Here is a 25,427-nt window from a genome sequence, read left to right as displayed (position 1 = left end):
GTATCAAGGCACCTCAGTGGGAAGTCTGTGGGAAGGAAAGAGTGTGGCAAAAAACGCTGCACAACGAGAAGAGGTGACCGGACCCTGAGGAAGATTGTGGAGAAGGACCGATTCCAGACCTTGGGGGACCTGCGGAAGCAGTGGACTGAGTCTGGAGTAGAAAAATCCAAAGCCACCGTGCACAGGCGTGTGCAGGAAATGGGCTACAGGTGCCGCATTCCCCAGGTCAAGCCACTTTGGGCTACAGAGAAGCAGCACTGGATTGTTGCTCAGTGGTCCAAAGTACTTTATTCGGATGAAAGCAAATTTTGCCTTTCATTCGGAAATCAAGGTGCCAGAGTCTGGAGGAAGACTGGGGAGAAGGAAATGCCAAAATGCCTGAAGTCCAGTGTCAGGTACCCACAGTCAGTGATGGTCTGGGGTGCCATGTCAGCTGGTGTTGGTCCACTGTGTTTTATCAAGGGCTGGGTCAATGCAGCTAGCTATCAGGAGATTTTGGAGCACTTCATGCTTCCATCTGCTGAAAAGCTTTATGGAGATAAAGATTTCGTTTTCCAGCACGACCTGGCACCTGCTCACAGTGCCAAAACCACAGGTAAATGGTTTACTGAGCATGGTATTACTGTGCTCAATTGGCCTGCCAACTCTCCTGACCTGAACCCTGTAGAGAATCTGTGGGATATTGTGAAGAGAAAGTTGAGAGACACAAGACCCAACACTCTGGATGAGCTTAAGGCCGCTATCGAAGCATCCTGGGCCTCCATAACACCTCAGCAGTGCCACAGGCTGATCGCCTCCATGCCACGCCACACTGAAGCAGTCATTTTTGCAAAAGGATTTATGCTAATTTTTTGAGATAGGAATTTTGGGTTTTCATGAGCTGTATGCAAAAATCATCAGTATTAAAACAATAAAAGACCTGGAATATTTCAGTTGGTGTGCAATGAATCTAAAATGTATGAAAGTTTAATTTTTATCATTACATTATGGAAAATAATGAACTTATGAACACAAAATGCTAATTTTTTTAGAAGGATGGGACATAGCTACCATCAGCTGATACTTCACTAAAGAACATAGTAACCTAATCAGTATAATATTTGCAAGTTGCTTAACACCTGATTGCATAATAAGATGCATTTTTACTGTCTAGTAATTAGGAAATGTGCTATATTCCCGTTATCTAATATTCAGTCGTATCACAAATGTTAATTGCTTAAAATTTGTTCATTAGTTAATACATACATTCATATTAATTATATTATGCTGAGCTCTACTGCTCATTTCATATTACAAAATGATCTTATTACAGTTATGAAATGTCTTATTATATTTTTTTCTTGGCGCACACGCACATTCTTATTTTATTTCTTTATTATTAATATTTAAATTTATTTAGGTAATGTAATATAGTTTAAAAAATATAATAAAATGAGACCACTTAACATGGAGAAATCCATAACATGGTCTCTTATATATATATATATATATATATATATATATATATATATATATATATATATATATATATATCATATCTTACAGTTATGAAATGTCTTAATCACACTTTTTTCTTGACACACACACACACACACACACTAAGCATATGTGTGAGGCTTGATTGAGCTTGTGTTGTGATCAGGCACCTGTTAACACTTGAGCGCTGCACAGATTCTGATCTGGGCTGTAATGCCCTCAGCAGGTGCCGCTGGCCTGTTTTCTGCCCACACATTAACACGACTCACAGCTGCCTCGCTGCACTGGCACACGCGGCGGACAGTGTTTGGACAGCTCGCTTGCATCACGCACAGAGAGCGCTGATATGAGCTGTGCAGATTTATGAGTGCCTTTTTCATAGCGCTTACTTGGAAGTCTAGGACAGAGTGCTGATTTCTGTTCTTTGACTGCTAAGTTACCTTGATCTTCAGCTAATTTTAGCTAAGAATGTTGAGCTTGTAGAGCAGCTATTATAGATTTTCAAAAACCTGTTTTTTCCCTTACATTTCAAGTGCATATTGATATTTTGGAGAAGGAAATTATGATTTTTAACTGATTAGATTTAGTCGGATGGATGGATGGATGGATAGGTTGCTTTTTTAATTTGGTTGATTAATTGATGGGTTGGTTGAATAACTGATGGCCTGTTGTCATGTTTAGGGGTCCATTTCAAATAATTTTATTAATCTCTTTGTTTAGTTGCAGTTGGTTTAAAAGCATTGCTGTCCTATCTTTTAGCATCCATCCATCCATCCATCCATCCATCCTCCTGGTTCTCAGTTTCCTCACATACACTTTGGTGCAGTAGTTTTACATCAAAATGTAACTTCTTTCTCAGCATCTGACGTGACTTTTATGCTTATAGGGCTTGACATTAACTTTGTTTTGCTCTCCACTATGATTAGTGGTTTTCCATTTTCACCGGCCACAATTTTGATATCGATACCAAGGGGGGAAACTGCCAAATAGGGCCTTGATATTCTTTTATAATACTCTGTTTTGCCGCAGTGAGTTTGACAGGTCGTTCTATTTACCTGTCTCTAATTAGGGATGTGTGAAATGACTAATTTAATAAACGTTTAAATCCAATACTGAATGCTGCTAAAAATAGATCAGATCCATTCAAACCAAAGACGAATCAGATACCATATATATATATATATATATATATATATATATATATATATATATATATATATATATAAATAAAATAACTGTTGTTTTTTTTTTTTTTTTTTTTTTTTTTTTTTTTTTTTTACTAGTGGGTGCAGGACACTGTAGTTCATTTATGCAAGTGAGAATAGCCAAATAAAGTAAACTTTCTTTTTATACCCAACAATTTTTCATACAGTGACTACCACTAAAATTTATAAAAATTTGGGACCAAAATTATTCAGACACTTTGACCTGCCCATGTTTTGCGTGTTTTTCTTTAATTGCTAATGTGACCTTTGACACCCCAGACTGAACAAAATGAAGCATTGCTTGGTCATTGGTTGACCTAAATTGGTATTATCTAATTGTTTGCTTAAATTTAAACAGCTGATTGGTTGATTGTAATTCATTACAACCTTTCTATCAAAGTTATCTGAAATTATCGAGATACATTTGTTCAGTTTAAATCTGAGCTCTTGTCCTATTTTACCTTTTTCTAAACTATAGCCAATAAACCGTGATAATTTGAGAAAATGTTGAAGGTGTCTGAATACGTTTGGTTTGACATAGCAAACTAACATACTCTGAACATTTGATAACTTTCCTGAGGTAAATGCAATGTTAAATGACATATTGTTCACAAGATTCTTTATTGAGGTGAGGCGCTAAAGCAATCTGACACGTCACATTTAATAGCTTTAAAAACACCATTTTTAGTTTTAATTTTGTAGTAAAATGAGACTTTATATTTTATCAGAAGTAACAAAGCTCTATCCAATCATTAGATGGAAGGCGTGCTACTAATAATTTTTGGTGGTGTAGGGAAAAACGAGAACCTGGCAACCCTGGCTTGAACTACGCGTGATTCGTAGAGCCTGGTTTAATGTCTCTGCTTTAACAGCTAATGCGTTGGTTAACAGCCCTAAATTCACGAGAGACATGTTCACACACACTACGAGTAATGATTGGACTGAAGTTTTATTCAAAGACCTGATTTGCTTACTTGTGATAATGATCTAGAAATAGTGCACAATCTTGAATATTCCACACATTTATGGCCAAGCATAAATGGGATGTTCATACTCAATCAGAAATCATCCAATCAATCAGTGACCAAGTACAGTAAATGTGTTCTCAAAGAGATGTGCAGAGTCTGTACTGCTGCTGATCCACAGAGAAAGAGTCCGATGCCCTTTATCTGCCGTTTCCATGGCGCTGCTGCCCAGGCGACAGGCGAGGACGCAATGACAAGACAGAACAAAGTATTAACACGGGCTAATTACTGCTCTTCACCCTGTTGAACACACACACACACACACACACACACACACACACACACTCACTCTCTGCTGGTTCATCATCCATGTGCTTACTGTCAGGATGCACCATATATTTACTTGATGAGGTTGTTATCCACATTATATCTCTATTTCAACATAATGATGATAACTTTGGATTTCCAGTAAGCGTTTCATTGGAAAGAGAATCTTGTGAATGTTAGACTCTAACGTTTATGTAGAAGAGCAGTCTGAACGAAACAGAATCTCTCAGTCTGGTGTTGGAAACACAATTGACTTTCCTTCATCGCTAATGGCTGCGGTGCGTCAGTGCGTTCACAGTACGAGCCTTTGATTTATTTAACCCTTTTTGAAAAGCACCACAGGAGATGAAGAGGGTGTTGGCCATTCCGCAGGGAGGAATGTGCGTGGGGTTCGTATCCCAACGCAACCACATGCTCCCCTGCTCGCTTCTTTATTTTCGTTGAAGGAGTAGTTGACCATTCTGTCATCATTTACTCGCCCTCAGTTTCCAAAACTCTGATTTTTCATTTCTTTATTCTGTGTAACACAAACGGAGATGTTCGGCAGAAGGTTCAAGCTGCTCTTTTCCATATGAAAACATACAGTAAATTTTAGAATTATTTATATATTATATAAGTGTTATATAGCATTTGAACTAAAAAAAAATATTTATTTTTTTCATTAAAATATTTGTATATTTTTTTGTAAATTTGTAATGGGCTTTTGTCACTTTTATTAGTACAGTACCGGTCAAAAGTTTGGAAGTCGTTCTTATGCTCATCAAGGCTCCGTTTATTTGATTTATTTAATTGTTTTCTATTTTATTCATCTGCTTACATATGAGATTTCTGAGTCGTCTGCGCCTGTTGTTTTTATCAGGTGATTGTCCTCTTTCAGTGTCATAGCGCCACCTACCATATAACAGTGAAAACACAAAAAAGACAGAAAAACGGGGAAGTGTTGTCTCATAAATGATAAAAATGTCATCCAATGGTGAAGAAGGAGTTAATATGACTTAAATTGGGTTGTGTTGGGTTCCTTAAAGGGTTACTTCAGCGATTAGCATATGGCTTTGTATCAGTAGAAACCCTGGAGTATATTCAAATGATTGTGCTTTCCCCCCTCATATCTCCCATGAGACAAGAGATTTATGCATTTTATTTCTGGAAAAATTCCTCCTATGATGCAAATTGACGATTTTTGCATCATAGGAGGAATGTTTGCCCAAAGGCTAAAGACTACAGCCAGCAGAGGGAGCCATTTCCGCATGTTTTGAATCCGCGCATGGGGGATGGGAGATTACACTCAGCTGGCAGAGAGAGCTCAGCAGGCAGCTACAGGCATTCATTTAAACGGAGCTATGGTGAGCAATGTAAGTCTTTTAACTTCTCAAATTAATTTCTATGAAAGTTAAGCTTCTAAAGGCATGAACTGAAATGCGCCAGACTGAACTTCGCTTTGTGAATGTATGCCGCGCCCGTGAGTGTAGTCGCGATTACCTCAGCTCTCATCACGAGAGCTCATTCAGCTCATTTATCTGACTCCTGCAGTTACTGCTCAGTGCTGTGAAACTCGCGCGGTGACTCACTCATTATATTGAACAGACACGTTCAGATTTTAATTGTAGTGTCTTCTCTAACTCAGTCACTGTAATCAAGTTGGTGGCGTTGGGAATGGCACAGGGCAGCGAAGCATTCTGGGAATTGTAGTCTTTCATCCCCATGGGACAAAAATACATTTTCTGTCTTTTCTCAGTCTAGAAGACACCAAATTCGAAAATAATTTCACATTTCTACTACATTGATGACCCAGTTTAAATACAGATTCATCTTCCCAGCGCTGAAGTACCCCTTTAAACAAATGTACCGCATCATTACAGAATAGCGCATATGTTCTGCAAATTTCCACAGGCTAAATTCAGTCATTTCAGTAGGAATCCTTGTGAATGAGAATTTCATGTGAGGGTGAACGTTTTCCCGCACAGATTTCACAGCTGGTTCAGATTGGTCATGCAAATTGTCCACGTTGGCCAACAGAAAACTGTGTTTTAAGTAACTTCTGTTTGAGCTGTGCATCATACATCGCTACACTATTGACAATAGACAATGGATCTTTGTTGCGATGTCTTGTGGGCTGTTTTTTTCATGGTGACTGTCATTTTTGTTGTATGGATAACAGCAGCTTGGACATTCTACAAAACTTCTCCTTTTGTGTTACAGAGAACAAAGACTGTCATTCAGTTTAAAAAAGCATAAAGGTAAAAAATAATAATGACATCTTTTTGGGATGAAATAACTTTTGAATGATTATCTGTCTATTAAATCCCTCTTTCATTGCCATCTGCTTGATTGTTTTTTGAACTGCCTTCTTTCAATTTAAGAGTTCCCAAATAATCAAGTGTGCACACAATTGAGCCAAGGTTTTTTTTTTTTTTTTTCTCGAACCACCATTGTTTACACAACAACAGCTTCCAGTGACCATTGAAACATTATGTCCAAAGAGAGGATATGATGTCGTCTCCTGACAGGAATTGGGCTCACAGGAAGTGTGATGGGGGCATGTGGCAGGCCGCAGATGGCTCATTTGCACCAGATAATGACTCAAACAGAAATACCGTCACCACCCGACTGTCTCTTTGAATGGGTGAATGTGAGGCAAAAAAATGTAAAGCGCTTTGGATGGCCATAGGGTCTGTTAAAAGCGCTATATAAATGCAGTCCATCACAAGGGTTGATTGAAGATGCAGACACAATCTAACATATTTGTTTTCATATTTGATTTATCGCCATTTGCGGTCCTTGCAGACTGTTTGTGCAGAGTGAAGTTTCAGGGCAGGGTTACAGTGGGGAAACAGCAGTCACTTATGTCACTTCCTGCCATCTGAGGATGTTGTTGCTCCGTTGTGCTGAGTGACCACCCTGTGTGTTTGTGTGTGACCATTTCAGCCGTTAATGTTTAATATAAATCTAAAAAAAAAATGTAAATCAACTTATTAGTTGGAAAACTTTTCAAGAAGTTTCAATCATTCCCAATTCCATTGCTTGGGCAGACAGGAAAGCTCAATCAGGCCATTCAAATAAACAGATTGCATTTTTCATTCTGTGCCTCTGGTGGTGTAGAAATACACACTTCACCTTGAAATGTGATGATTCATCAGTTTGTTGATGTTATGATGGGCTTCATGTTGTCTGTGCTGCATTTCAGGCACATCATTTAGTTTCATTATCTGCCCATGTCGTTTCAGAGGCTGGGAAGCAATTTTAGTTTTTCGAAAATTAAATACATTTTTCAAGTTGTAGTGCCTTATTTTAACGATGGAAAAATGGTCAGGCACATGGTCCAAAAGGGTTTTAGCTATTCTTTTAATGAGTAATAGGTGTGTTTTGGGCGTAACATGCAATTGAGTCTCATCTCCCATTCCCTTTAAAAGCCAGTGGCATTTACAGTGTGGAGGATTCACTATTAACATGGTGGAATTTGCGAGCGGAAAGACGGAACGCCTCTCCAGAGAGGAATCCTTTTATTTTTTATATTTGGCATGTTTTTGTGCTCCTGCGTGTCCCTGTGTGTGTAATAAACAGAGTGTACATGCATTGTGCACCTGCCTATAGGCACATATTACTAACATGCCCTTTTAAAAAATTAATAAATACTGTGGTTGGTCAATGGCGCAGTCGTTTTCAGTTCCTCAAAATAGCCAACAACGCGGCTGAACACACTTGGTTTTCATACCAGCAGGGTGAACAAATGGGCGTGAGTGGATTTGCTATTTAAACAATGTGACGCAGGCTGGCTGAAACTAGCAAAAAAAAAAAAAAAAACTGTTTTATTGTCCCAGTTGTATGATGGGCCTGTAGAGTGCAGCTGTCAGGTTCCGGAAGAAAAAAATAATTAAAAAATTAATTTTCTCTATTGTGAAATAAAACTTATGAAGCTTTAAAGACAGTCTTATTGTGAGGTATTAGGTTTATTGATAGTGTTTACTTCTATTGAAGCCATCAGCCTGCATTATTATTTCATTAAAATAAATCGTTTATCAGCTGAATATGTGGTGAAAAACTGCATTACTCATGATGGCATACAGGAAATTCCACAATCAGAGAGTCGAGTCGAAACAAAGAAAATGAACCAAAAGATCTCTTAAGCTCTGCCCACTCCCATTAAACACCGGGAATATAATAAAGCTGGTCTCCCTACACTCTCCAAATTAGGAATGTGAACCGATGACCGTTTGACCGATGGTTGACCGTATCAACGTTAAAGGGATAGTTCACTTTGAAATTAAATTTTGATATGTTTTAGCTTACCTCATGGGCATCTGAGATGTAGGAGTGTTTGTTTCCCCAGTAGTTTCAATTTTGATCATTTTAGGTCAAACCGTTCTTGTCTGTGCCTCACATAATGCAGGTCTATGGTCACCACCTCAAAGAGCATACACAGAGAAGTCCAAATTAAACAATCCCCCATCGTAAGTACACACTGATGGCCTAAGACACGAAACGAGCGGTTTGTGTGAGAAATCGAACAGTATTTATATTGTTTTTACCTCTTGTACACCACAGGAAACACGCACACGCGCCCTCGGATCAGTCGGACGTAGTGGTAAAAACGAAATAAATACTGTTCGTTTTCTCACACAAACCGCTCGACTCCTCGACTCAAAACTCCACTCCTACATCTCGGATGCCCATGAGGTAAGCTAAAACATATCAAAATTTAATTTCAAAGACAACTATCCCTTTAACCGATCAAAGTTGTCGGTAAAAAAAACAAAAAGTGATCTCTAAATTAGGCTATTATAGACAGTGGACTAAACGCTACAGTTAGCCATCTCATTCCAAAATCTTTTTGTGTGAAGTGAAAAAATCTCTCACACTGTATTTCTCATAACTTGCCTGTTTGTACTAAGGAGCCATTCGTCCTCCGATTACAAACAAGCTCCTCGGCGGCGCGTTTGCGGGACTCGTGTTTCGCGCTGTAGGGGATTTTTTTTTAGAGTGAGTGGAAGGGAGTAGGCGGCACCGGGACAGTGTGTGTGTGAGAGCAGGAGGCAGAGTGATCATAGAGAGATGCAACAGAGTTGCGAAATTGCAGGCACGGTTCGCGGCTGTTATTTCAAATAGCGCAGCACATATTTTGAACTCAAGAAAATGTTTAGTTTTCGCCTTCCCTACTCCAAATACTTTAATATTTGAATGGATATACATATTTAGCAATAAACTTAAAATGTATTGTTTATGCATTATTATTAAACACTAGTATTCTACATGACCTAATTGCAAATTATTTAACAGTTGCAAATTATTGCAAGGCTTAGAAAAATTATAGCATGCCACTTCTTAATATCGCTCATTATTTAAGGCATCATCCATGCCTGTAGCACAACAGTGTAATGGTAATGTTTGTAATTATGAACTAAAACTAAACATATTGTATTTAATAGTTGGAATAAAGTGAAATAAAAATAAATGAAGCTGAGAAAAAAAAAGTATGACCAAACAATTTCACAGGAAGCATTGTTAATTAACTGAAATAAGTTGACTTACACTAAAATTACTAAAACTAAAATGTAAGTAGATGTAAATGAAAGCAAAATAAAATAAAAATACAATTTACAAGTATGCAAGAAAATGACCAACTTAAACTGAATTCAAATTAAAACTGAAAATAAAAACTATTGTTCAAAATATTAATACATATAATAGTAGCTAGCTTACATTGGCACAAATGGTTAGCATATTACACTGTAAAGAAAAAAGAAAAAATCCATGGCTCCAATAGAACATTTAGTTGTTGTTGTTTTTTTACAGTGTAATAGTGACGATTGTCTTGGCAATCCCACTAAACTGTGTGTTCAGCTGAGATCGAATCAGTCCGGTTAGCACAGCTCTATTAGTGAGCATTGTCCAGATTTGCATGCTCCAGTGTGAGTGAGAGAATAGCAGGCTGGTGTCTTGTGTGGGTTCATTGAGTTCAGTGTTCAGTCTCTCAGCATCAGCACAGAGCTCACTGAAGCCTGAACACCTCCATTATGCTGCATGTGCGCTCAAATGCTGTTTTCTCAGAAATCTCACACCCTGGAGACTTTAAAGTGCAGCTAGCAGGACGTCAAAGAGTTTCCTAGTTCAAAAAAAATTCTGTCAATTTTAAAGACAAATCAAAATAGTTTATTTTTGTGTTTTAAGGTAGAAATATGAATTAATAATGTATGTTAAAGGCACAATATGAGACCTTGGACAACAAAGCCAGTCATAAGTCACACAGGTATATTTGTGGCAATAGCCAACAGTACATTGCACATCACAGTACATCAAAATCATTATATTATGCCAGAATTATTAGGATATTTAGTAAATTTTCTACCGTAAATATATCAAAATATTATTAGTAGTAAAATGCATTGCTAAGGACTTCATTTTGACTTTAAAGACTAATAATGATATTATTAATGTTAAATAATAACACTGTTGTTCTGCTCTGACCTTCGTGGATATGTGATGCTGACATAAATTTTAATTCTACAGATTCTTACATAAAAAATATTGATACTGCATTTTTTTTTCTTTACACAAAAGGAATGACTTATTATTTATTTTAAATAAGCTAATGAGTGGAGTCTGAATTTACACTTAACTTACTAAACATAAAACATTATACTTTTCAAATATGTTAATTGCATCAAATTATTGGTGAATGTCTATATTACACATTTTACTCAGATACTGGAGGAAAAATAATTTAATAGAGTACTAATAGATGCCATTAAACTATTTCAATTTCTCTTATTTTAGGTTGATTCTACATAACTTGGGGAATTTAATGTACAAATTTTAATGTCAGGATTTATGTAAAAAATGTTAATCACAAACCTAAAAAAAAGTACATTAAAAAAAATAATTAGCGACACTATTTTTAATTTTTATCTTGATCAGAGCTTGATCTTTATCTTGTGTCACTTTAAACAGTTTTTGCTTGTTTTTACGAGCACATAGACAAGTTGAAATGCTTTTCTGTTGTAACTGACAGCATCCGCCACAATAGCTGTTTCTGTCCCCCTATTTTAAGAGCAATATTGTATAAAAAACTCTGGCTAGAAACGCCAAGATGCACATCAGTTCTATCCCCTCACTTGAGGCAGATAAAAACAAAGTTCTCTGATAAGCCGACATGCGCATACAGTGCGATGGAAACACATTTACTGAACGAATCTCTCGATGTGCAACAAAGAAACGTGACTTTGCCTCAGTGGTGGATGTGATTGGATCACTGGACCAGAGAACCAATGGCATCGCACAGCACCTCAAATGTTGGTTTGGTCGTTCTGAAATGCCTGAGCCAAAGTTAGTCACCAAAATTTCATCCCAGACGTCATATGATTGTGAAACACCATGCATCCGAATGCATAACATGACAGCGTTCTCTGCGTTCCGTCTGCGTGCTCTGAGACGCAAGTCATTTATGATGGAAGAAGAAAAGAGCCACAGGGGCTTCTCCGGTTGCAGCAACTTCGATTTTTATTATAGATATTTTGCGCACATTTTTCAGGAAGTGCCGATTTTGTTCTCTTCAACACAAAGGATGGAAACTTTTGCTTAATTAACAAATGTTTTATGCAGTATTCAAGTTTTTGTATATAACTGTGAGTGGAAAACGTAACTATTGACTGAAAACTGTGTGTAAACGTAACAAACCTCTAAATCCATTAAAGGCAGTGAAAGAGAAGGACATCAATGACAGATGTCTTCATGAAAAAAAGGAAGTACATGTTTCAAAACGTCCTTGTGACGTGTGCTCATGTGACAAATGAACTTTTTTGGTCTCGTCATGTGGCTCTGGGTCAGTGTTTGAAATCGTTTATGACTTCCCTGTAGCATTTGCCACTGAGGGCTTTGTGTGTATATCTGTAGGTTTTTTAATGGTGTTTTTGTGCTGTGGGCGTGATGCCAGAAAAATCTCGCCTCTGACACCAGCTGTACACACACACACAGGAGGATTTATTGTCCCATCATCTTGATCTTTTATTACTATATTTTCCTCTTGTTGTATTAATTGTGGAAGTATATCCTCATTTGAAATGCTTTTATAATTGTATATTACCTTCTGAAAATGAATTGATTTATCTCAATACAGAATTTAGACAAATGTTGAGTTCAAATAATTGCCTCTACTTCTCAATAAGGACCTATTGTGCCCTTTTTCAAAGTCTTGATTTTGTAGTTGTGTCTACTAGAATGGATTTTCATACTTGAAACACATTGTTTCTCATATTTTACATTATTGCAGCTCCTCTCTTCAAAGTCTGTCAGTAACGCTCTGTTTATTTCCTGTCTCTGACAAGCCCAGTGTGCTCCGATTGGTTGGCTGGATCAGTGTGTGGTTGGTCACCCGCTTTGAGCATGTTTGGGAAATGTCACACCCATAACACACTACTAACTAACTTAACCAGGCCTTAACCCCTTCATTTTTTTAAAATTGTGCCTTGGGTGAAAGTGCGTGCGTGCGTGCGTGCGTGCGTGCGTGCGTGCGTGCGTGCGTGCGTGCGTGCGTGCGTGCGTGCGTGCGTGTGTGTGTGTATAACCATATACAACCAAATAATAATAAAAAAAGTTATGCAAATGTACTATTAAAAAAAAAAACATATATAAATGTTGTATAAATATATATAGTATCTTAATCATATTAAAGTAAACCTGATCCAAATGTGTTTTATTTTGTTTTGTTTTACAAATAAAGTTAACTATATTTGAACTAAACAGCAAATGGAACCAAAATAAATCATGATTTTAACAGCCAGAAAAAATTGCACAAAAAAAAGTTGGAAAAAGAAGTTTGAATTATTCTGTCCCTCATGATGAAAATGAGCCCCCTCTTTTTCTCCCCAAACAAGAGAAAAGACAGTCAATCGACTTGTGCAGATCAGATGGGATTTGTAGAGCTGATCCTTTGCTTCAATGTGTTTTAATGCACTGCAACCTAAATCTGGATTAACTCCATGTCATTCATACATCTCCATGGATATCTTTCACAGCGCAGCACCAGGAGTACATCCTGATATCGGGATGTGAGAAATGAAGCTGCCTCAGATTCACCAATGCTCTCTGTTCTTGCCAGCCTTAATGGGATAGTTCACCCAAAAATGAAAGTTTTTTTCATTTGTCACTCATGTCGTTCCATGCCTGTAAGTCTTTTGTTCATCTTCAGAACACATCTCATTGGTGCTCGCTGAAGCTCAAACGTGATGCGTTACATGAGAATGAACCTCATTGGTGCTCGCTGAAGCTCAAACGTGATGCGTTACATGAGAATGAACCTCATTGGTTCTTGCAGGAGCTCAAACAAGATGCGTTACATGAGAATGAACCTCATTGGTTCTTGCAGGAGCTCAAACAAGATGCGTTACATGAGAATGAACCTCATTGGTTCTTGCAGAAGCTCAAACATGATGCGATACATGAGAATGAACCTCATTGGTTCTTGCAGAAGCTCAAGCGTGATGCGATACATGAGAATGAACCTCATTGGTTCTTGCAGAAGCTCAAACGTGATGCGATACATGAGAATGAACCTCATTGGTTCTTGCAGGAGCTCAAACGTGATGCGTTACATGAGAATGAACCCTAATTGGTTCTCAGCAAGCTTGAGCTTCTGTTTACCGTAACTGATGTGTGAGTTTATAAATGTTTATAAAAATGATCATGTCTCATTAATGCATCATTTTCATATTTGGCTGAACTTAACCTTTAATTTGAATTTGTGAACTATCCGTTTAAGGCCCATATACACGTTATTGCAGCATTCCGGTTAAAGTGGGAATCATTTGGCTGTCAGTGTTTTTATCATGCATCAGCTGAAAATAGCCCTGAAAGGGATTTGCATCTTATTACATCTCTTTTTAACTTTATGGTTATTGTTCTTCCTGTGAATGAGTCTCAGGCTTGTGTTTTGGCCAGGATGTGCTGAGACCAATTTTGGAAAGATTTCAATCATGGCAAAATCACCAGTGTGTGAATAGTTTTTTTCACTGCTTAAGAAAGTGGATGTTGGGCATGAACAGGTGGAGTCCTCCTCACCGCAGCACTATTGCTCACTGAGATGAACAGATTTGGCTTCTGCATGATCTGCAGCGGTGCTGAATTAATTCAGGGAACTACTACTCATCTTTTGAGCTTCACATCATCCATGAAACCCCAGTTCCTCCCATCCAGGGATTTATAGAAAACAGACTTTCGACCCATCTGGGTGTCAGGAATAGCCTGGATGCCAGCCGAACTCAGCCCCGGCCACAGCATTTGAGCTCGGGCAGTTCGGTCTGGACTCGATCCATAGAGGAGTGAATATGCCTATGACTATGACTATGTTCGTACCAATGAGATCATCAGGGCAGGCTTTAGACGATGATGGACAGATGATAAACAGTAACATAATCATCCACGTCATAAAAGGCGCTTGGATTATATTTGTTCAAATCCTAAACGGAGAGCTTGTTCGTATATGCATTCACCTTCACAATTTCTCTGAGAAATGATGATCATGTTGGGTAAGTACTGTGTGTATTATTAAATTATTTTTTTCTACAACACCGGCAAAGATCGTTTATTCCAGCACGTGTGCAGACAGGGTTGCCAAGTTTTTACAACAAAACCCGCCAACTACTAGCCCAAAACAATAGCTTCTCAGGCAAGGTTATTTGGCAAAAAATAGCGTTTGGGGGTAACGTGTGTTATTTTGACATGGTTGCCTGCTAAGATTCACATTCCTGGGTCTATATATCAAACTATTGAGTTTGCTTCACTTCAACCTGCAGACATGGAAAACAACCCTCGGGAAAACTGCAGACTTGGCAACACAGTGCAGTTGAGTTCTGTTGGCATTTGACAACTAACGTTATGCGTCGCTCTATTGCTCTGATTGGTTGTTGGTCTATCCAATTGAGGTCTTTCCTGGTTCTGTTGAAACACACCCCATAATTACAGCCCAATGGAGCATCAGACTCATATTCTGACTAGAATTGTGTATGACTACGTCAGGCTATGTAAGGAATGAACTTGTCAAAAAACTGTCAAACGCACAGTCCGGGATGTCCTCTTCATGTGGCTTTGCTTTTCTCGAGTGTGTACATGCACATTTGTCCATCACTACAGGGGAAATGTTGACAGCTGTGGGCACTGATGCCAGGCAGACTGCAGGGCATGATGCCAGCCTGCGCTGGCCAATGAGCCGAGCCCAAGACAGGCCACAGCTGGTGCAGTTAACTGGGGTAGAGAGAGCTGTAATTCAGGTCAGAAACATTCATTGACCTAATTATTAAACATTTTACAGTATTGATTAAGAATAATTATGAGCAATTGGCTCAGATCCTTCATCTCCTCAATGTCTTTGCTTAAAGGGGTGGTTCCATACAATTTCACTTTTTTAACTTTAGTCAGTGTGTAATGTCGCTGCTTGAGCATAAACAGTATTTGCAAAGTTACAGCGCTGAAGTTCAATGCAAACGGAGATATTGTCTTTTAAAGTTACGGCAGTTTATCGCCTACAAAAGTGGCCGGTTTGGACTACAACGAGCTTCTTCCCGGGTTGGTGACATCGTAAACCCTCGCTAGTCTCCGCAGATGTGACTTCTGCCCGTAATGGGAAGGGGCGTGGTGTTTCCGGCAACCTGTGCTTGGCACTTCAGCCAATAAGAATACAGGAAACTACATTTGGCCATCTAACCAATCGAAGACCATTGCGTTTTTCAGAGGGATGGGCTTCATAGAAACAGGAAGCAAACAAGCCGTTCAAAGGACAGTGGAGGAATAAAGGACAAATATAAGAACATATTATAGAAAAAAAAAAAAAAAGTATTAAGACATGTTATACTGCGCCCCATAAACACAACCAAACCTAGAAAAACACCACGGAAGCACCCCTGTAAACATTTATAGAATGTAAAATACCACATAATGTAAAATACCACATTTTAAACCGATTAATTGCAGTGGACAAACTGAATTCAGATTTTTGATAGGGCCCTAAACCATGCCTGATCGATGTTCTGCACAGGGTGTGTGTGTGTGTGTGTGTGTGTGTGTGTGTGTGTGTGTGTGTGTGTGTGTGTGTGTGTGTGTGTGTGTGTGCGCGTGTGTGTGTGCGCGCGTGTGTGTGTGCGTGCGTGAAGCTCTTTCCTGTGAGGAAGTTATGGGGACCCCCTCAGAACGCTCCAGCCCCTCTTCACAATATACCGAGGGTGGGTCACAGGAAAAGAGGAAATGACTCAATTCCATTGAAAAATGTTGTTACCACACGCTCTGGCATGAGTGTGCATTTTTTTATTTTTCAATAAAACATTAATATTACAGTGTTTGTGTCCAGCTACCCATAACCCTCTCTGAGACCAGCAGCACATTCGTAATGTTCTGTCCTCTTTTTCATCCGTATCCACCTTTCTCTCCCACACAGCTCCATGTTTTATTAATCAGTCTTTGCTCTGCACCTCCGAGTGCTTCATGCGTCTCACGGTCGAGGCTCATTTGAGATTCAAGTGTCTCTTCCGCATAAAAAACACTGCTTCAAAAGACTTACAACACAATACAGCGGCCTGTGAAACGGGTTATTTCAGTGTCACGATTTTGTTCAGTTTCACAAATCTCAGTGTGTAACGCAAACGCTGCAGTAACATGATGAGGATGATGATGATGATGATGATGATGATGATGATGATGATGTCTCTAGTATCGGCTCTTTTGGTTTTAGAGGTTATGAACTCTGGTTTTCTTTGTTTCTCTATCGGGTGTGCCACCGCGCTTTCTTCTGATGTCATCGTGTGTGTGTGTCTGTGTGTGTGCACATCCGTCTGAAGGTCAGGGCAGGAATCTATGGTAATATTCTAAAAAATTAAAATACATGGTATAATAAAAAAGTTTCTGTGTCTTGGTGATGACTGGAATTGATGGAACATTTATCTAAAACATAAATAAAATAAAAAAATATATAGTATGTATATTGGAGTATATGTTACTGTAAAATTAAGAATGATTTAAGGATTGTATCCCTCCATCAACTTCATAGTGCACAACTGATCCATGGTTCCCATAATCATAGGCCTGCCCCCTAGTGTTAGTATAGTGGCAGAGCAGGGTAAATACATTCATATGACTGTACATTGCTACTATCTTTGCAGTATGCATGTTGTGCAGAGTATTGACATTTTTTATTGTATTTATTGTTTAGTATTGAAATGATCTATGACAATTGCCAAAATATGCAGTCTACAAGCTTGAGCATAGGATAGTGTATCCCACAATTCAGTGCATCTTTCCATTTCAAGATTGACAAACGAACCACAAGATGCATCAAACACAGTATCCTTTTCCTACAAATAAGTGGTACCATGGTACAGTGGCTGTATCATTTTTTATTATATAATGTAATTAGTATATAATATTATAGTATTTAATGTTGTGGAGTGGTAACCGTATTCATATTTATACAGTATACAATGCCCCAAACTCCTCAAAGTATAACATGATATTGTTTTGAAATATGCATGAAAAAAAAAAAATTCTTGTTTGTTAAACATGAAATATTCTGAAATAGTTGGGTTCTGATATTAAAAAATAAATAAAAATAATAGAAAAAAGCTAATCAGCCGCTATGCCAACACACATAGTATATAATGTGTACAATTGCCATTACATGAAGACAAAAAGTTTGTGGAATTACTAGTATTATATTCTGAACTATTTAAAATATTCCTGCTTAATAATAATAATAATAAAAAGCTGTGATATATAAGACATTGAATTAAAAGTGAAATAAAATAAGTTGAGTACTAAAATAACATAGAAATTGAATTAAAAATATTGGTGTCTTTGTTAAACTATTTATACATTTAAGTACTGAGTAATATTTTATGAGTAATAATAGCATGAGTTCTATTTTACGACACTACATTTACTTACTCTTGGTTTAGGGTTGGTTGCATTAAATTACATATTTCCTTATTACTTTTTTATTAGGTTCATTAAATTACATATTTCTTTATTACTATAGTAACTACATGTATGTAACAATGACACTGTAAATCAGGTTACTATAAATATTAACACAAATAAAGCACATAATAACTAAAACATGAATTAAAATGAAAACTGAAAAAAAAAAACATAAATATGCATATAATAGTGTAATGACACTGTTCTCATTCAGTATTTCATTATATGGTTATGTGTATGCTACAACTGCTCAGTAAATGCTGTGGTTCGCCTGACTAATGTTTCCCAATTTTGCTTATTCTAGTAATAATCCAATAGTAGCTCGAGCCTCAGTCTTGAATAACAAATGGTCTTTCTCTGTTTCTCTCCTCAGAGCTCAACATGGAGTACAATCCTTCGGACCACCCGCGCGCCAGCACCATCTTTCTCAGCAAGTCTCAAACAGACGGTGAGAGAGAGACTCCACATCTCCTGACTCATTATGAGTGGGACAGGCTCCCCTTAAGACTGGATGCTGGAAGGGAACGTTAATTAAAAACCAAACTACAGTCAGGATCGCTTCGGTCTGATCCAACGCAAGCGCGCAGATGGCCCTAACTCAGTCAGACCAAACATTCCCTCCTCAGAGAAAACTTTCAATGATGGTTTGATTTAACACGATAGCCCTGCTTTAACTGTCAGCTCTTCCCAGTGGGCGATGTTTGTACCCAGGCTAAAGTTTTGATACTCTCCTGGTTTCTTATAGTTAGTGAGATGTTTTGTGTCTCGTGGTTCCAGTGACAAAACGCAATTAGTGGCGTATGAGCTGTAAAGTCTTGGACGAGTAATGTCAGCCTTGTTATCCATGCTCAGATTTAATTTAGAAACCTTCTTGTTTTTCAGTTCTTTTACCCAACAAGAAAGGTACGTCTGATCTCGGCGTGTTTGTTAGTCTGCTGCTGTGTTGTGCTGAAGCTTTACAGATTCATAATGTCTGTAGTTTGATTTTATGCTTTAAGCTGTTTTTTGTTTAATAAGCTAACCCTTACTTAATTGAACTGCAGTGAAGCTAACTTTTGTAGTTAGCTACACCAAAAAGTAGCTAACTTCATAGAATCTGCTTAATGGGGCAACAGCTTTTGCCGATTAATGTCATAAAAAAAAAATCACAGCAGTAATTTCTGACAGCATTAATCTTGAACGCATTCATTTAGTGGCATTAGGGGTTATGCATGTTGACAGTGTTAAATCTGTCCCGTTTGCCTGGCTGCGCAGCTGTTTGTGTAGATTTGTGTATGCTGTGCTGTCATCTGTAGGTCTTTAGTCGTACAGTAGCTTTAATATGTGTGTGTGAAGGGTGTCAGCGAGTCTGTCCTTCATTACCACACACATTGCGTCAAAAACTGGCTCTTCATTGCAGTCTCTCTAAAAATGCATGGGTCAGGCTTTTAACCTATCGCCTGCCAGACAAACAATATGCACAGATACAATATTGGTCATTAAATACACTCCTGAACAAAATCTTAAAACCAGGGGATGCATTGCAAGTTTTACACATTTCGCACTTGTGGATCATAACCGGGTTGTAAGTGCTGATTCAAAATGCCAAAAGAAGAAACAGGAGTAAGAGACAAAAAAGAGTAGGCAATTTATTGAAAACTGCATTTAAACTCAAGCAGGCCGTTCATCAGCTGATCAAAAGTTTAAGACCATAGCCCAAAATAAACGCACAACAGTACTAAAAGTGTCAAAAAAGGACTCGGTAGTGAGTAGCCCCACCGTTCTTGTTGATCACTTCAAAAACTCGTTTCGGCATGCTTGATGCGACTGTTTCCAGGAGGCCGGTGGTAACGTTGCTCCATGTGGTTAAGATGGCTTCACGAAGGGCATCCACGGTCTGGAACTGGCGTCCATTTTTGTAAACTTCCCTTGCCATCCATCCCCAAATGTTCTCAATGGGATTTAGATCAGGGGAACACGCAGAATGGTCCAAAAGAGCAACGTTATTCTCCTGGAAGAAGTCCTTTGTCAGGCGGGCTTTGTGCATTGTCCTGTTGAAAGACCCAGTCATTACAGCACAGACGGGAGCCCTCGGTCAAGAGGGATGCCCGCTGCAACAGATCCACATAGCCAGTCGCCGTTTGACGCCCCTGCACAACCTGAAGCTCCATTTTCCCATTGAAGGAAAAAGCACCCCAGATCATGATGGAGCCTCCTCCACTGTGCCGCGTAGAAAACATCTCAGATGGGATCTCCTTGTCATGCCAGTAACGTTGGAAGCCATCAGGACCGTCCAGGTTAAAAAGTTTCTCGTCAGAGCATATAACTTTCTTCCACTTTTCAATGTCCCATGTTTGGTGCTCCCTTGCAAATTCTAAAGGTTTGTGATCAAAGTTTGTGTCGTGGGAGGAGAGGTGGCCTTTGAAGACGTTTTTTGTTCTTGAAGCCCTTCTCTAGCAGATGACGGCTTATGGTTATTGGGCTGCAGTCAGCATCTGTAAGGGCCTTCATTTGGGTTGAGGATCGACCTGTGTCTTCACGGACAACCCATCGGAGCCTGCGGTTTAGTGCAGGTGAAATCTTTTTGGGTCTACCACTTGACTTTTTTGTCCCGTAACTCTCAGGATTTTTTAAGATGTGTAAAATGACTGTCTTACTGCGTCCAACCTCAGCAGCAAAGGCGCATTGCGAAAGGCCTGGCTTGTGCAGCTCAACAATCCTGCCACGTTCAAAGAGAGAAAGCCTTTTTGCCTTTGCCATCAGGAGATCTTGACAGTATGACTGCTTGAAGAACAATGACATGAAAGCCATATTTTTGTGCACATTTGACCTTTTTATGGCTATGGTCTTAAACTTTTGATCAGCTGATGAATGGCCTGTTTCAGTTTAAATGCAGTTTTCAATAAATTGCCTACTCTCTATTTTTTGTCTCTTGCTCCTGTTTCTTCTTTTGGCATTTTGAAGCAGCACTTACAACCCGGTTATGATCCACAAGTGCGAAATGTGTAAAACTTGCAATGCATCCCCTGGTCTTAAGATTTTGTTCAGGAGTGTATGAAATCATAATGATTTAACAATGTCATGTTATCTTAAAGGGAGTCATCTGGGCCAAAATGTTGAGCTTGAACACACTGCGAAGACTGCAGCCAACGACCAACTAGCATGTATTCCATGAGATCAAATAACTTTCCATACCAGCAGGTGGCAGTAGTCTGTATTCGCCATTTAGAAAAAGAAACCGACAGAGCTAGGACCAAACATTTCCATTTTTCACACCAATCTCGCTCATCACTTGCTTTTATCACTTCTGATCACTTCAATTCTCTTGACTGACTACGTTTTGTAACTTTAATAAGAATTAATCTATATTTAATTTATTGTGAAGACTATGCAGTTATTTTACATTTGATAACTTTATTCCATTTCTGTACCTAATCTACCCAATGTGTTTATAACTACTGGTGGATCTACCTAAAAAACCTTGAAAAACACTGTTTATCAGGGACCAAGCACCGAAGCTGCGTAGGCATCTTATTGTAATCGTTGCCATTCTTTTATTCTTTACAATTTACCAGATTGACCGACCTCCTTGCTTTCATTTTCTTCCAAGCAAGACCCTTTTTATTCCTGTTTCTATAAAGTAGGAAGATGTAGCGTACAGCTCCGGGTATCCACATATGATTTTGTCCTCATTGTTTACACTACTAAAGCAAGCTCCTGGTTGGTTAATGCGGTGTGAATATCTGCCAAAGTTTAGATTTCAAACGCTCAATCGAAACGATCAACTTGCACAGTTCCCAGAATGTCTATTTGCATCTGCATTGACTTAACATGTAAATCACTCAAGCTTAAAGGGTTAGTTCACCCAAAAATGAAATGGATGTCATTAATGACTCACCCTAATATCGTTCCTCACCCGTAATCCTCCGTTCATCATCGGGACACAGTTTAAAATATTTTATATTTTAGTCCACACCATATGCACACCATACATCATCAAAGTAGTCCATATGTGATGTGAATCAGTTGGTTGGTTGAGGTTGAGGTTGTTGGGTGTGGAACAACATTAGGGTGAGTCATTAATGACATCAGTTTCATTTTTGGGTGAACTAACCCTTTAAAGGAAGTATATTTAAGATTGTGGCCAAAACGGGTACTGCAGGTGTATCCTCCTATATATATTGACATTTTCAAAAATGCTAATAACTTGAGATTAAATTTGTCTATTGTAATGAACTGGATATGAATATGGTATTAATAGATGCCGAGAACATAGATACCAATTTTGCCATTCGAATGAGCTTCCTGTCCGCAATTTTTTTTATTTTTCTTTAAAAAAACTACTTTTTTTAAAAACTCCTCCTAGACTGTTGGTCCGATTTTCACCAAAATTAAATTGTATCATCTTTAGACCATGCAGAAAAAAATGTATGTATTTCATGATGATAGACAAAACCATTTTCATATACCATAGCAGCAAAGTTGAGGCAAGATGCCAGAATGGCTCTGAGGCTGTATCTCTGCAATGCGTTAGCATATTGGCACCAAATTGTGTATGTGTTATTGTCATCTCACACTGACCACACCACATTAATTTGGTCACAGCGCCACCTATTGGTTAAAAGTGATAAAGCATTAAATCATATTACCAGTATTTCAGATTTTTCAGCCATTTTGCCTAAAGTCATCTTAATACACTTTGCTCATTGTTGGTGTTGGTCTGATGCTCACTGGCTTGTTGTGCCTTCTTTGTTCTTGGCCCCTTAATGGCTGCTTGAAAAAATATATTTTTATATGTATCTTTGAAAATTCTACTATTATGACTCAAGATTCATGTGTTGCACACATGGTTGCAGCTGTATGCACATATGAAGCATTCATGTCAAAACTGAAGTATACGTAGGGCTCGATTTGGCCGTTCTCTGGAAAAAAAGTGGACCCGACGTAATGCCGATGGTCAAAAATAAATCTATATGAGGCTTACCAGCTTTTTTAAAGGGAAGTTTAATTACAACACGTCATTTTCTTTTACATCTCTCTGCCCCGAACTGTTGGTAATGAAATACCAACCAACACTTTCAAGACCTCAGATTGTTGATACTTCCCTCTTGATGTTACCGACATCACTGTAATTGTGGCCCTTGTCTTTTTGTATTACTCTAATTAACTGAATTGACTGTTGTGCTTGTGTTGCTAATTATGCGTTTCTCTTTACAGTTCGGGAAAAACGGAAAAGTCTGTACGTCAACCATGTAAGTAGCAGCAGCGATGACATCAGTGGTTATGTTTCTTCTGGTAGTGTGATTCTCATAATGCTCGTATCTGCACTGAAGACATCTCCCTAAGTGTCACAGCACCCACAGAACTAATCTAATCCAGCAGTCAACCACCGCATAAGCATGCAGAAACCAAGACTGCATGAGTGTCTCGGCTTGTGTTTCATCAGCAACTGCATTTCTTTCCAGTTCAACACGTTAATTCTATATTAATGATTTCATATGCATGGCTTGATTTTCTCTGTTTCATAACCGTGTGCTCCTCATACTAAATTTACACTGAATAGCTTATGCTTTGTTCCTATTTTAATGTCTTTTATTACTTTGCAAGTTAACACACATTGCGGAGTCAAAGGTAAATATTTGCTCATGTCTCTATTTATTTTTCTGTGATATTGTATGTGTTTTGACATTGTAATGATTTATTTGCATTATTATCAGTTTGATATCTTGCTATACATTTTCTAGTAAGTTGCGTAATACATTACAGTGTTTGTGTTGTGCTGGATTGGGATTCTTACCCACACTAATGCACATTAAGTGAGAATCACTCAGGTAGAAATGAGATGATAATGGCTTCTTTGGGGTGGTCTAATTTGCAGCCTGTTTGCTGAAATGTGTGTGTTTGTGAATAACTGATGATTTAGTTTGTGCTGTGTGTGTCCTTGTCTTTCAGCAACATCCGTCCGGTCCAATGAGACGCAAGTACAGCTCCTGTTCGACGATCTTCCTGGATGACAGCACTGTCAGCCAACCCAACCTCAAATACACCATCAAATGGTACTCCAATCCGTAACGGTTATTGAGCTGTGCATGACTGCTATATCTCATGCCGGGTTACATCTGGTATTAAGATGCGTTTTGTTTGATCGGCTCACTAGTAGATGAGGGAGACACGTTCCAGTTTACACCTGGTGTTTTAATCTGTCTCTTTTGTCCACTTTCAACCACTTCTGTCCTGATTTATTCAAGGGGAGGATCTATGTAAATGTATGGGTTTTTTCAGATCTTTCATTGCAATGGATGAAATAATAAACATACTCAATTTACACATGAATGCGCCCGGAGATGACGAGAAACATACGGAGCGCAGTAGCTTTTGTTTCTTCTCCGACAGCCGCAAAACCACGCCAAACGCAGTGTGTGTGTGTGTGTGTGTGTAAGAAATCATGAATGGTGAGAGAATATTGTACTTGCCTGGTATGTTTTTCGTCTTCAAACCAAGCGCGCTTGCCGTTCGTTATGTTTACGTGTTAGGTCAGTTGGAGGAGAGTAGGTGTCTTTTGTGGCTGTTCGAACACATTCGCCACATAAGTGTTTACGCTGCTAAAGAAGTCCGGTCAAATGCGTTTTTGACTACCTCTGGAAGTGGTCGAAATTGGTAAAACATTTAGACCCCGATTACACGCTTTTAGTGTCGTCCACTTGGATTGATTGGATTGATTACAACACCTGTTAATTCCAGCTGTAAATGGGGCCTAAATGAGTAAATTAATTTAATATTAAATGGTTTGAAAGTTCCTTTTGAGGTTGTGGAAAGATAATTTTATTTTCATTAAAAAAACTGGAAATTGGGCTCAACAGGTTTTTTTTTTTTTTTTTTTTTTTTTTTTTTTTGAAATAATAACCATTGGTATGAGTGAGTGCGGCATCTGAGCTGATTCAATGAGGAAGTGAGTTGTCTGACTGATTCAGTTCACGATTCAAACAGTGACTCGTCTTTTAGATTTCTTATCATTTGCCAGTCAGTTCTACTGATCACATTCAATATGTCACTTTATAGATTTAACAGGTTTAGCTTAGTTCACCCAAAAATAAAATGTATGTCTATTTCCTCACCTTAATGTCGTTCCACACCCGTAAGAAGTTCATCTTCAGAACACAGTTTAAGATATATTATATTTAGTGATTATAGATATTATATTTATTTAGAGAGATTCTGTCTCTCCATTGAAAACCCAGAAGGACCAGAAAGGTAATAAAAACATTATCAAAGTAGTCCATATGTGACATTTTCGACATTTTGTTCCCAAAACAACAAAAACTATGACTTTAGTCAGCATTGTCTTCTCTCCTGCATTTGTTTTCAATCCTCAAATAAAGATTCAAACGGTTATGAATCAGCGTACTTATTCATGATTCAGATCACCAATGTCATGACACGTGATTACAGCATTTTGGCACACAATCCGAATCAGGAATCGATGTGCTGATTCAAAACCGTTTGAATCTCTGTTTGAGGATTG

General features: G+C 38.4%; 1 protein-coding gene across 4 annotated transcripts in view; it reads left to right on the top strand.

The window, feature by feature from the left end:
• ccny (cyclin Y) overlaps positions 1-25,427 on the top strand; it is an 80,548-nt gene that overhangs the window by 33,484 nt on the left and 21,637 nt on the right. The window contains exons 2-6 of one of the 4 annotated variants that reach the window (XM_067434543.1): positions 18,300-18,374; positions 18,809-18,829; positions 23,123-23,157; positions 23,513-23,536; positions 23,858-23,961. In XM_067434543.1, the coding sequence (XP_067290644.1) occupies positions 18,300-18,374; positions 18,809-18,829; positions 23,123-23,157; positions 23,513-23,536; positions 23,858-23,961 (259 nt within the window). The remainder of the gene's footprint in view (positions 1-18,299; positions 18,375-18,808; positions 18,830-23,122; positions 23,158-23,512; positions 23,537-23,857; positions 23,962-25,427) is intronic. The other 3 variants (XM_067434544.1, XM_067434545.1, XM_067434546.1) reach the window with 3 other exon arrangements.

This window comes from Pseudorasbora parva, chromosome 24, assembly GCF_024679245.1.
Source record: "Pseudorasbora parva isolate DD20220531a chromosome 24, ASM2467924v1, whole genome shotgun sequence".
Taxonomy (NCBI): domain Eukaryota; kingdom Metazoa; phylum Chordata; class Actinopteri; order Cypriniformes; family Gobionidae; genus Pseudorasbora; species Pseudorasbora parva.
Note: the sequence above shows the minus strand (reverse complement) of the source record. Positions and strands in the feature narration are given on the sequence as shown.